This window comes from Phocoena sinus, chromosome 13 (assembly GCF_008692025.1).
Source record: "Phocoena sinus isolate mPhoSin1 chromosome 13, mPhoSin1.pri, whole genome shotgun sequence".
NCBI lineage: Eukaryota > Metazoa > Chordata > Mammalia > Artiodactyla > Phocoenidae > Phocoena > Phocoena sinus.
In genome coordinates, this window is record NC_045775.1 from 30,642,450 (window position 1) to 30,655,488 (window position 13,039).

General features: G+C 45.6%; 1 protein-coding gene across 2 annotated transcripts; it reads right to left on the minus strand.

Moving 5' to 3' along the window:
- Positions 1 to 1,231: 1,231 nt before the first annotated feature.
- Positions 1,232 to 9,964, minus strand: LOC116764271 (cytochrome P450 1B1). 2 transcript variants are annotated; one of them, XM_032652713.1, is made up of 3 exons: positions 9,526 to 9,958; positions 7,905 to 8,948; positions 1,232 to 5,059 (listed from the first exon to the last, which is right to left on the minus strand). In XM_032652713.1, the coding sequence occupies exons 2-3, from the start codon at positions 8,945 to 8,947 to the stop codon at positions 4,471 to 4,473; spliced, it is 1,632 nt and encodes a 543-aa protein (XP_032508604.1). In that variant the 5' UTR covers position 8,948; positions 9,526 to 9,958; the 3' UTR covers positions 1,232 to 4,470. The 2 variants fall into 2 exon arrangements, with proteins under 2 accessions (XP_032508604.1, XP_032508605.1); XM_032652714.1 differs by lacking the exon at positions 1,232 to 5,059 and adding an exon at positions 7,505 to 7,586 and having other exon boundaries at positions 9,526 to 9,964.
- Positions 9,965 to 13,039: the final 3,075 nt, after the last annotated feature.

A 13,039-nucleotide genomic window follows, 5' to 3' on the forward strand; every position in this document is an offset into this window, starting at 1 on the left:
ATATTTATTTCATTCATCCTGAACCTTTATGACCATTTCCAAGATCCTAAGTTAGTACATCTGGAAAACAAGTGAGTATTCTCTTAAACCAATTCCTAACTATACCTTTCAGCTTCCAAAATGATGTTCTCAAGTCAAAGGATCAATGACACTGTGTGCAATTATACTTTACAATTACTTTTCCTGATTTCACAATAATGGGAGCTAAACTCTGGAAGAAATAGGGGGCAGCCCCAGATTACTGCACGGCCCTGCCATCTGTGAGGGTGGGGCAGTGAAAGCTTGGGAGTGCCAGCAGGGGCTCTGGGAAGTCAAGTCTTTTACCAGGTTAAAAATGTCAGCAGAAAAATATTTCCACATAGTGTATTAAAGAATACTCTCATCCATTCTATTTTATTGGACATTAATGGCACTTATTAATTAAGGCACACGTCCCTTACAAAATGAATGAATAAATGTTTACCAACCAAATTAAAAACAAAAGCTTTCCTGTCAAAAGAAAAAAACCGAATGAATGAAATACTCAAGGAAAAGGACTGCTGTGCTGCTGAGGGGGAAAAATATGTCCTGCATTTTTTAGATGAAGCAGAAATATAAGTTCAGAATCTTAAAATCTCAATCTATCCAATCTCTCAAAATTAGAAATTAATTGCCAATTTGCCAGGTGTTTGCCACTGAAATTTAACTTCTGAGTTGGTTCTTATAAATTCAAAAATGTTACCACTTATATGTGGAATCTAAAAAATAAAACAAGTGAATGTATATAACAAAACAGAAACAGACTCACAGATACAGAGAACAAACTAGTGGTTACCAGTGGGGAGAAGGAAGGGGGGAAGGGCAAAATAGGAGTTGGGGATTAAGAGGTACAAACTACTATGTATAAAATAAATAAGCTACAAGGATATATTGTACAACACAGGGAATATAGCTATTATTTTGTAATAACTTTAAATGGAGCGCAATCTATAAAAATATTGAATCTATGTACTACGCTGTACACCTAAAACTAATATAATATTATAAGCCAACTGTATTTCAATTTAAAAAAATAAGGAGAAATCAAGAATCTGGTAGGCACTGGATGTTGAAAGCCTGTTTAAAAGAAAAAGGCAAGCTGCTTAAAATGTAGAATGGCGAAAGAAAATATTTACAATGCAACATTTTAAGTCAAGCACTTATAAATAGTAGTTGAAATAAATAAATACATTAGACTGTGTTTGCTATAACATAAAGTAAAACTTCCTAACAAGATTATGAAAGTGATTTTTATTATTTTGGTAATGGTGTCCTATTACAGGTAATTACAGGTGTAGAATTTTTTAAATTTGGTATATCAAACAGTAAAAGCCACATATTAATGCTGTGTCCCCCAGATCTATTTCGGTTACAACTATGTATTACAGTTGCTATGTACAGATGGAAAGCATACATGATAAAATACAAAAACAAGGAAAGGTTAAATAAGAAGTTATCCTTGAATTATAAACATCTACTAAAGTATACCTTTGTATTACAAAGTTGTGTCATAGCTAAAAAACATACAAATTAGTACATAATGCTGTGCAACTATTTGATCTAATATAGATGTGATATGAAAATAGTAAGGCCATAATAGCATTTCACAGGTAAAGGCTAAGTTCTGAGACATGAAAGCTTTTAGATAATCCACAAAACAAACCTGAGACATCTTCCTCTTGTTTTGGAAAAAAAGCAGTTTCCTTACAAAGTCAAAGCTTTAATATATAAATGAAGCATTTAATAAACAATATACTTTAACTATTGTAATAACCTGGATTAGATGTTCTGAGTAAAATGGTGACCAGCAAGTACATTCTTTCTCTGGCAGAAATAATATTAGATTTTCTGATCAAGCTAGTAACCTGATTACGGTAGCCCCCAAATTTGGTTATTTTCATTTGTTTGTTTTTGATTTTGCTTTCCTTCCTTTAACTGGGTTACAAACATATTAAATAAACCAGGAAATCTCCCACCTTACTTTCTTCTACCTCAGCCCACTGCCGAAAGTGCCAGATGAACCGAGCCTACAGACATAAAACCGGCTACAGCACATCTGGACCCGGTTGACTTAAGCAGGCATCCAGATTGGTACATGATTACTTTTGCTACCACACCATCTATCAGAGTAAGCAGGCTAGGGCAGCGCCAAATTACTGTCTCAGCCCTGCAGGGGGTGGGGTGCAGGGAAGGGTGGGTAACAATGTTTTGAAATAGCCAGTACCCCCAAATTGAAAAGTATTGGGTAAGCCTGATTTCCACAGTTGACTTTAGTGCCTTTAAAAATACTGGCACAGTGTTTTCATATTCAAGAGGTACAGCTGTGAGATTTTATTAACTAAAATTATATAAAATTTTTATTAATAAAAATTCCAAATTATAAAATAGAGTTGCTATGTTGTAGATTTTTTAAAAATCTACTTGCGATTCAACACTGGCACGTGGAACATCTTTCTTCTAAATATTCATACTTCAAACTAATTAATTTTGAAAGAGTAGGAGAATGTCTAACCATCTTTCTTCCTTTTCTTTTTATTTTCCACTCCTTTCTCGTACCAGACCCCACAACCATCATACACTCCTCCCTTTATAATTTTGATAAAAAGTTTCCTAAAAGCTTAATGAAATGTAGCAAGCAGTAAGCTTTTAGGACACTGCACAACTTCTTTTGGATGTTTGCAAGCAAAATACTTAAAACTCCAAACTTCACTTTGTACGTTGTCAATCTTCCATCACTTTTTAAAAACGGTTTTCAGGTTACTTACATAAACTGAACATATATATTTTGTTCAAACTTTATGTTTTCACAGTTACCAAAGTGACTGCTCGCTGGGTTGGCCATCTTAAATAGCACAGCTGATCTGACTGGCTCCACTGAAATGCAATGCAATCCTCCAAACAATCTCCCAAGACTGATTCTGACTTTCCAAAACACAAACACCAATGCTATATTTTGAAAATCATTTAAAAGAGAAACTAGGTCCATGATAATGGGAATTTCCCCCCTTGTTATTTAATAAAGAACATGCAGATAATTCATTGCATTTTTTCATTATTCCCCAGGCAGACACAGCTTCGATCTCTCTGCCTTTCACAGGCTAATGGTCAGATTTCCAGTAACTTCCTAGAACTCAATAATCAGAATGGCTTTAAAATAAAATTAAAATTTAAGCACGTCAAGAGTTTGGAATTAAAACATATTAACTAGATCAATTTCAAAAAAGATTCTGTATTGTGAATATAATTTTAATAAGCATGTTATAAAGTGATAAGGAACACATCTTGCAGATCTAATTTTGAGATTTTTCATTCAAATTTTGGATGAGAGAAGAGACTTTGCTTCAACTTGCTTTCCACGATGTCAAAAACAGTTGATTTAATCAAGTTCATACCATGTATTTGAACCAAAATTGGTTAAATTAGTTGTACTTTTCTATTTGCTGTGACATTATAAAAGACACTTTTCAACCCTTTCTTGACCAAAATAATTAATACTGTTTAATAATAAAATAACTAATACATATTGCTTCTGAATAATTATGTAATATATGTACCCATATTGAACACTACTTGGTGACTTTTTAACCTATGAGATTTACTGAAGTCAGTACATTACAATCACACAACTTAAAGCTTAGCTAAGCTGGTAACTTTTTTTTCTCATGATTGAAATTCTGTACTTTGGCAACCAAGAGCAGTATGACTTCAACTTGGAATTTTTTACAATTTACACTTTAAAATTCATGAAATCACTGAAACCCACTAAATCAACTGCTATTAATTTCTTTCCAAGCAAATAACTTTATGACTCATCCAGAAAAGTAACAGGAAGCCCATCAGTTGGCAAAAAGATAAATCCATCCATAGATATTAGAGCCTAACCAAGCTATTTTATTGAAAAGGTGAGAAGGGAATTTCTGGTCTTTACTTTTTCCCTTATCACCCCAAATCACATGTCTTACACTGAAATTATTTGCCTTTGCATATTCAACAGTATTTCCTGAAACTTTGCTTAATACGGTTTTCGATGGAGCAGACTTCAGCACACAGAACATCCATCTTGGATCCCACCCGACAAGGCATGGTTACTAATATGCCTCTTTATTAGGTAGTTCTGTATATATGCACATGTGTGTTTTAACTCCAAAGAATGCTCCCTCAAGAAATTATGATTACCAACATTCAATATATGTATAAAAATTCTTTGGGTCCTTTAATTCTTTGACTCAAAATATCTCCTGGAGCTCCTACACAGCCCACTGCTCATGAGGTGCCATTCTGAGGACATGTGTACAAAGCACATCATCGGCGGGTCAGTTGGTTTATGCTCACTTTAGAGGCTAATTGAGAAAGTGGCACAGAGGAGCTAGGAAAAAGAAAAGCAAACCTTAATTTTACTCTCCATCCCCCAAGACTTGTGTACTTATAAAATTTCTGCTTGCCTCTGGCTTCTCACTGGCAGTCTTCCTCAGCTTGTAACTTCTGGACAGCACTGTCAAGGAGCTCCATGGACTCTCTAAGAGTGACATTGATTTTAAATGACTTGGGTTTAATGGTCAGGCCGTAATTAAAATCCATTTTCGAAGGCTCGTCTGGATTGGCCCTGAAATTGCACTCATGAGCTAGGATGGAGATGAAGAGAAACAGCTGCATCTTGGAAATCTCTTCCCCGATGCACCGCCGTCTGCCCACTGAAAAAATCATCACACTGCTGGCCAGGTCCTTACTGATGAAGCCATCCTTGTCCAAGAATCGGGCTGGATCAAAGTCTTCTGGGTTAGACCATTTCACTGGGTCATGATTCACGGACCACTGGTTAACAAAAACCACCGTGTCCTTGGGGATGTGGTAGCCCAAGACAGAAGCATTGGCCGTGGTGGCGTGAGGAATGGTGACGGGCACAAAGCTGGAGAAGCGCATGGCTTCATAAAGGAAGGCCATGACGTAGGGCAGGTGCGGTTGGTCGTCCAGGCAGGGCAGCCGGTCCCTACCCACCACTTGATCCAGTTCTGCCTGTACCCGAGCCTGCACTTCCGGATACCTGTTTGGTTTTTAATGCAGAGAGAGAAAATAAGTCAGGAACACTAATTCTTCTTTCATCTAGAAAGCCCATTACAATTTATTTTAATACCACTGTTCTTTAAACTGGCTATCTGAATCAGAAACTGAATTAAGATTTCCAGCAAAAAAAAAATCTAAAATGGTTTCCTAATTTATCACTGCATTACAGGATGGAGTTTGTTATATTTCCTGTAATAAGTCTCCCATGGCTCAAGCTCTCTTTCCCACCATAAGTCAAAAAAAGGTCTAAGTTTTCTCAGCCTGAAAAAGCACAACAATGGATAAGGTCGACTTCTCCATGGGGCACAGCAGGGACAGTGCCTACGACCCACAGCACTTTTGAGGGACTCATGAAAATTCATTTCTTATCAGAAGAAAATAAACTTTTAGGTCAACGAGAATGTTTCAATATATAATTTTAATATATTAATTTTTATACCAATGTAGTCATAACATTTAATTAAAAAATTTTTTATTGAGTAAGGTGTCTACAAAGGCAAAAGCACCGGGGTCCACAAAAATTAAAATGTAACCCTCAAAGTGAGTTCTTCTTTTCTCCTCATCTCCCTAGACAATTCCAGCAGACACACTGTTCTCATTTTATACAAAGATAATTGGTATCCCGAGAGATAAAGCTGCATATCTTCTAAATTTAAAAGCAAATCCCCAGTGTTCACGAGATTACGGTACAGATTGTAATACTTATTCACTGTTGCCAATAAAACTAGTACAATCCTTTCGGAAAACAAAGCAAGATCTATAAGGGTAACTCCTCCCCACCCTTTTAAAACCCAGTGATCTAGAAATGTATTTTCAGGAAATAACTTAGCAGGTGCAAAAACATAACCACAATAGCTGAAATTTTAAAAATGCAATCAACATTAAAACACAAGAAATGATTGTACATAACAATCCGTTACTATGGCAAAATGTTATGTAGCCATAAAAAATTACTAAAATCAAGTTTAAAAGACAGGGAAATGTCCACTACAGTGAGTGGAAATGTCAGAAGTCAAAACATTTGTAAATAATTCTTGCGAATCTGAAAAAAGAATTAAGCACACATGTGGTGAAATTATGGGTGATTTAAAAAATCGCTTCTTTAGCTTCATACTTCAGGGGTCTGCAAACTTTTTCATAAAGGGCCAGATAGTATATATTTTAGGATTTGTGGATCAAACCCTCTGCCTCCCAGCTATCCAACTCTGCCTTCTGCTGTAGTGTGAAAGCGGCCATAGACCATACAAGAATGAATGGGCATAGCTGTATTTCCATAAGACTTACATACAAAAACAGGTAATGTAATTTGCCAACCCCTGTCGTATTTTTTCACTAAAAAGAAGAAAAAAGGACTCATTAGCTATACCGAATTGAAAGTGATCCCAAAATTGTTTTACTTCTTTTTGCTGCCCAATTGGGGTACCCGGAGAACGATTTACAATTCGGTTTCTAGTGAAAAAAAGAAAGGCTGTTTCAAAAGATAACATGCTTATCTGAGGATGCAAAGGACTTATTGATCCCATTCTTGAATTGTCTTCTTCCTGACCTGTTATTATTGACTTCTCTTTTTCGATTTCTGCCCCTCCCCCATATGTGTTTCCATGATATTAATACTGAAAAGTGATTTTAAATATAACCAAAAAAAAGAAAGAAAGAAGAAGGATTTGTGAAAAGCAGTTGTACAGTACATAAGGAAATATAGGATTCTAATGCAGTGGATTCTAACAACAAAAGAAGTTGTTTTTACCTTCCAGTTTCTAGGGGGCCAGCAAATTCAGCTTCTCCTAGCGCTTACCTGTGCGCCAAGAAATTGCACAACCAGGATTTCTGGTGTCTCGAGGCAATCAAGAGTTGCCTTGACTGAGACATTTACCCCTGGGGTAAGGTTGCCAGATAAAATACAGGCTGCCCAGTTAGACGTGAATTTCAGATAAACAGCGGCTAATCTTTTAATATAACTATGTCCTATGTAAATTTTATTTTTTATTTGCTCAATCTGGGGATACCGGGGACCTGTTTAATTCGTGCGTGTACAAATTTAGCAGAGGTCCGCGACTGGGGTCCAACTAACCGAGCCGAGCCCAAGGATCCTAGAGGGCTGCAGGTGCCTCCCGGATACCCAGTTTGCCTTTCTAGATGCCGCTCTGCGCTCGGTACAGTTACTGCTTCTCCCATTCTTTACACTGACACTTCTAGCGCGGCGGATTTAGAAACCCAGCACAATCCGCTGGTTTCTGGCCGCTTTCCCAAAGTTTCGGATTAGCAGTCCGTGAGGCCCGACCGCCAATCGCTACCTTTGCCGGTGTACAAAGCCCTGACGAGCGGTTGGCTTTTGGCTCCAGGGCCGGGCGGCTTCCGATCCGCACTGAAGACTGGCCGAGCCGATTAGGCTGCTGTGTTTATTTAACTTTTTTTTTTTTTTTTTACTGTGCTGCCCTTTCCTTCGGAACCGTTCCAAATTTGCTTCTCCTGTGCCAGTGCGGGAGATCGGGGATGATCAGCGGGCACTGAAAAACAAATCTTGCTTTTCCAAGGGGTTTCACACAAATTTGCCCCCCCCCCTCGGAGCGGGTAGCGACAAGATCAGAGATGCGGAGCCATCCGGGCGCCGCTGGGTGGGGCGGGCGTGCGCGCCCATCTCGGCCAGCATCGCGCCTTCCTGAGTCGCGCTTTCCGGACGCGGTCTCAGATTTGGGAGGTTGGGACCTGGAGCGAAACCCCAAACCCTCCCTGCGCGCTAGTCGCGACCTCAGCATATTCTAATTCCATTCTGCCTTTTACAGAGGAGGGGAGGAAGGCCATCCCAAGCTTCCTGGAGGCTTTACCTGGTGAAGAAGACGAGCAGCCACTGCAGCGCGGTGGAGAGAGTATCCTGGCTGGCGCCGAAGATGTCTGTGACGGTGGCCGGCACGTACTCTTCGTCCAGCCGCGCGCCGCCGTCGCCAAAGCCCGCGGCGGCTTCCTTTCCTGCCGAGAGCATGAAGGCGTCCATCATGTCGCGGGGAGCGGCCCCGGGCCGAAGGCTTTCACGGTGCCTCAGGAACTTGTCTAGGACGAAGCTGCTGAAGTTGCGATTGAGCGTCTCGAATTCACGGAAAGCAGTGCGCACAGGGTTGGGGAAGCGCTGCAGCCAGGGCAGCACGTCCACCAGGCTGCCCGCGCCCACCGTGCGCCCGAACTCCTCGTTGTGGCTGAGCAGCTCTCGGAACTCGGCGTCGTCGTGGCTGTAGCGGCAGCCGAAGCACACGGCGCTCATGACGTTGGCCACGGCCACCACGGTCAACGGCCGCGGGTCGAGAAAGGCGCCGCCCGCGCTGCCGCGCACCAGCAGTTCCACCAACTCCCGCGCCTCGCCCAGCACGTGGCCCTCGAGCACCCGGCGGCCGCGCGGCTGGCGCGTGGAGAAGGCTCGCATCGTGCTGTGCGCCGCGCGCCGCTGCGCCTTCCAGCTCTCCGAATACTGGCCGAAAGCCAGGCTGCGGCCACCAGACACCACGCGGAAAGAGGCGAAGGGCGGCCGGTCGGCGAACGCTGCGCCCTGCTGCACCAGGGCCTGGCGGATGGCGCGCTCGCCGTTCAGCACCACCACCGGGCAGCTGCCCAGGCGGATCTGGAAGACGTCGCCGTAGCGCCGCGCCAGGCGTGCGAACGAGACGTGAGGCGCCGGGCCCATTGACGCCGCATTTCCGATCAGCGGCCAAGCGAAGGGACCCGGGGGCGCGGACCCCGGCTGCCGCCGCCGCTGCCTCAACAGCCACTGGCCCACGTGCACCGCGGCCAGTACCGAGAGCAGCAACAGGAGCATGGTCTGCTGGGCCGACAGAGGGATAGGCGGCAGATGATCGTCCGGGCCGAGGCTGGTGGCCATGCTGGGGAGAGAAGGGCGAAGGCGTGACACTCAGGTAGGCAGAGAAAGGGGCGGGCGCCCTACGCCCCTACCCCCGGCCTCGGGCTACCATGCACTGTTGGGTAGGGAGGGGGTCGTGCGTAGGTCAGGTCAGGGCTAGCTCACTGGAGACGCCGCTGAAGACGCCTCTTGCCATCCCAAACCCATTCCCCAAAAGCGAAGGGAAGGGTCGTGTTTCTACCTCTCTGTGACCCAGACTCCCCCCGACCCCGCCCCAGCCGCGTAACGGTTCCTGCAATTCAAGGCCTTGATGCCTTTTCTCTCGGGGAAGGACGCTCAAGCCAGCGAGAGGGAAGGGAGGTCGTACGCTCGGGGCGTGGAGGCGCTCCCACCGAGAGCGTAGGGAGGTGCTTAGGCTGTGTCCCGGGAAAACTGTGCGGCCTCGATCTGGGGTGACTGCGAGGAAGAGTGCATCAAGGCTGTGGCGCTCAGTTCCCTCTAAGTCCCTACCATCCCGGCCCCTGCGCCCCCCGTTACCCCTGATCTGCGAGAACCCATCACAAGAGGCCGCAGGAAGGCGGCTCCTGTGACAGACTGACCTGCAAGGCGGCGCGGTTTCCAGCAGCGCCAGACGGCCGGCTCCGAGGACGGATTGGGGCCTTTGTGGGATTCAAGACCGCAACCTAAGTGTCTCCAGGAGGTCGGAGGCCCGCCCTAGACACCTGTTGCCAGGTTTGGGAACTTTAGCGCCCACTCTGGAGTCTCTAGGCGTCGTCAGAGCCAGAGGCGCTTGGATTGGGATGGGGGCGGAGAAAGGTGTCTTCTTTGCAGAGCCCCGCTGCACCTGGGCCTCGGCAGTCAGGGTTTTCTCAGGGCGTGGGGATTGAGACTGCGGGTCGATGAACAGTCAATTCCCAGCCCCCACGCCCCCCGCACGGCTCTGACAGCTGGCGTCGCACAGGCGTGGCCCGTTTGCACAGTCACTCGGGAGAGTCAAAACGCGCCATCCCGCTTCTCTCTTTTTTAAGGTCTGTGTTGGGGAGGAGGCAGCGGGACCTGACGGGGGCGGGGCTTGCGGGGGGCGGGGCGCGCCGGGACAGTCCAAGCCTCTCGGACTACAGTTTGGGTCGCCGTGCGCGCGGGTAGTCACGCGAGGCGGCCCCGGAGCGCCCCGACGGCCTTGGCGCAGTAGCTGGCGGCTTTCCTGGAAGCAGCGGTGTGAACTTTTCGTTTGCCCAAAAACCACTTTTCCTCGCAGTCACCCCAGATGGAGGCCGCACAGTTTCCCCGGTGCCTGAGCACCTCCCTGCGCTCTCGGTGGGAGCGCCTCCACGCCCCGAGCGTACGACCTCCCTTCCCTCTCTGTGGCTTGAGCGTCCTTCCCCGAGAGAAAACCGCTCGAGATCCTTGGGCGCCAGAACCGGGAAAGGAAACCTGTCCGTTTGGAAAAGAAAGTTCGGTTGTGGTAGCGGTTTGCCTTACTGCATCCCGAATTGTTTTATTTTTATTTTAACGTTCTCGCAAGCAAATCGGCCGGTCATGTCAGTTTTGACATGACCGCGGCGAGATTGAGAATCCCTGAAGGACGCCGCTCCCCCGCCCCGGGGCCCAGAGTGTCCTTGGTACACAAAGGTCAGCCAGCGCTGGCGCACCGCAGCTGGCCCCAAGGTTTCCCTCGTAGAAACTCCTCCAGGTGGCGCCGCCCACTGGAGAGCGCGGGGCAACGCTGGCCGCGTCGGAGGCCCTGGCGCCCGGCGGGGGAGCCAAGCTGGGACGAACACTGGAGAGAGGAGGGGAGGGAGGGCACTCTGAAGATTCCTGGAGGGAGGAGGCAGGGGGTGGGGGGTAGACGAGGAGGAGGCCAATCTCCGCGCGCCTGCGAACTTTATTGGGTTGAAAAATCTCTTCTGCTGTCGCCTCCCCCTTGCGTGCGGAGCTGTGCCTTGCGTGCGCCGCTTCTGGAAAGTCGGCTCCGCTCATGTCCCTCGGCGCTTCTCACGGCACCTGACACGCCGAGGCAGCGGCGGGGGCGGCGGCCGAGGGCGGGCGCGGACCGCCACCACCCTCCGCGGCGCACGCACAGCCGCGCCCGCCTGGGCCGCCACCCGAAGGCCGGATCTGGGCTCGCGTTGCTCTCGGAGTGGGGACTCTTGTCAAAGGGGAAGCCCAAGGCGCTTGGGCCGCGGTAGCTTCCCCGGCCGCGGCGCCCTTTCCAGTCAGCTAGTACAAAGTATTTTAAAGACGCGGGAAAGAAATGGTCTTTTCTCCAAGGTTGGGGAAAGGACGAGCCCGGAGAAAGGGTGGGATGTATCGTAGTTACCCAGGTAGGAAGTGTACTTCCGAGCCTCCGGGGTTATCAAGTGTAAGTAAAGAAGTTGGGCGTTTACCACGTGACAGCCCTGTGCTTTTTGAGCTTTACCGGCGCTGCGAATCTCTATTGTTTCCCGGTTTACAGTTGAGGAAACGGGTTCAGAGAGATGATATGACTTACCCAAGATCACACGCACTATAGTAATACATTTACAATCAAACGATATAATCTTAAATGATTTCTCTTTCCAAGTAAATGATTGAAATGCTTGCATGGGCAAAGTGGGGCGGTTTTCTACCCTCCCACCCTCCCTCCTGCTAGCTAGTAAGAAGTGGAGCCAGAATTTGAACCCACGAAGTCGCACTCCAGATCGATCATACAAGTTTACGCCGAAGGAAATCCTCAGATAAAAGGCACAAATGCCTTCTTTCCTACCTGCCTTAAAAAAATAAAAATCAGCTGGGCAGATTTTTTTAATAGTTTCTGGGGTGTTTTGTTTTGTTTTGTTTTACAGAATTGAGGATTCTGAGGATCCTAAAGAAATAGTATGCTAACCTTCTGCAGGTAAATTGGTTTTGAATGAGGGAGGCCTGCTTCATAGCTGACTTTGGAATAACTGGTTAAATTTTAAAGAAAAATAAAGGGGTATCTTAAGAGTCTGACTTGTTGAAACCAACATTAAAATATCTGATAAGAAAATGACTTTTTGTAAAATTCTCCATTCAGTAGCTTTTGAGAGGTTCTCTGGAAATGATTTTACACTTCATGATGGGGTACTCAGTTCCGTAAGGAAGTTAGTTTTTGAGCAACTGAGTAAATAAGCATTGGTTTCCCAGGGCTGTGCTGGCATATATAACCTTTGAAATGAATTTTGTAGCAACCTTACAATATCCAGCTTTAGTATGACCTTTGTCTAATCATTCAAGACTGTCACAACATATCAGTCTCTTACTAGACTTCAGTAGACAAGAACTGTGTATGGGCTAATGCCAATTTTGAGCTATCGACATTCCTGAAAGCTTTTATCACAGTATATCTCTACCAGAATCAGACGGATGGAGGTGCTTTTAAACCAAGTAAATTTCTATCTTAAAAAGTACAAACAAAGCTGTTCCTAAGATCTCCTGTTTAATTCCTAAATAATGTCATATAGTTTTTGGTAAACTAGGTACATACCTTTCTGCCACAGCAAATAGTTCAAGCAAACCCTCCTCCAAGCCATAATGCCTTGGGCTCAGCACTTGTAGGACATGCCTTCAAAAGACAGAGGAACCAGTTGGGCAAATGCTGTCAGAAAGATAGACCTTATCAATTATGACAAGCCAAAGCCAAAATGACTGGATATCGTAACGCCGGGCCTCAGGTTCTCCCAGGCTTTGCGGTGTAGACTTCTGTTAGAGGGTCCATCTGGTATCTGATGAAAACGAAGGGTAAATCCAAAGCGGCCTGTGGGTACCCCTGATCCAGCTTATGGTAGAGCCCTCACTCTAGTGAAAATCCACATCAGGCTTTTAAGTTATCTCAGTTCCTCAACCAAAGCCAGTGGCTAAGGCCTAGGGATCTCCTTTCAGTCAACAACACACAATATGGGGATTTTGCCTTCCCAAAACTCAAATTGGAATTGTTTGGTACAAATAACTTTCAAAAGAACAGCTAAGCTAGAGAGATAGTTCAAAGCAGAGGTTTAAAATACCCTGTATTGTATTGATTCCACAGAACAGAAATCCAGTTGAAGCTTGTTTAAGCAGGACAGGAATGCACTGGCTTATGTGCAGGGAAGGATAATGGTGGTACCTCACAGG

Bases quoted from the DNA above. Each gene is read 5' to 3' on its own strand.
- LOC116764271 (XM_032652713.1), bottom strand. From the start codon at position 8,947: ATGGCCACCAGCCTCGGCCCGGACGATCATCTGCCGCCTATCCCTCTG. The intron at 5,060-7,904 runs GTAAAGCCTCCA...AAAACCAAACAG, and splicing joins CTGCTCGTCTTCTTCACCAG to GTATCCGGAAGTGCAGGCTC.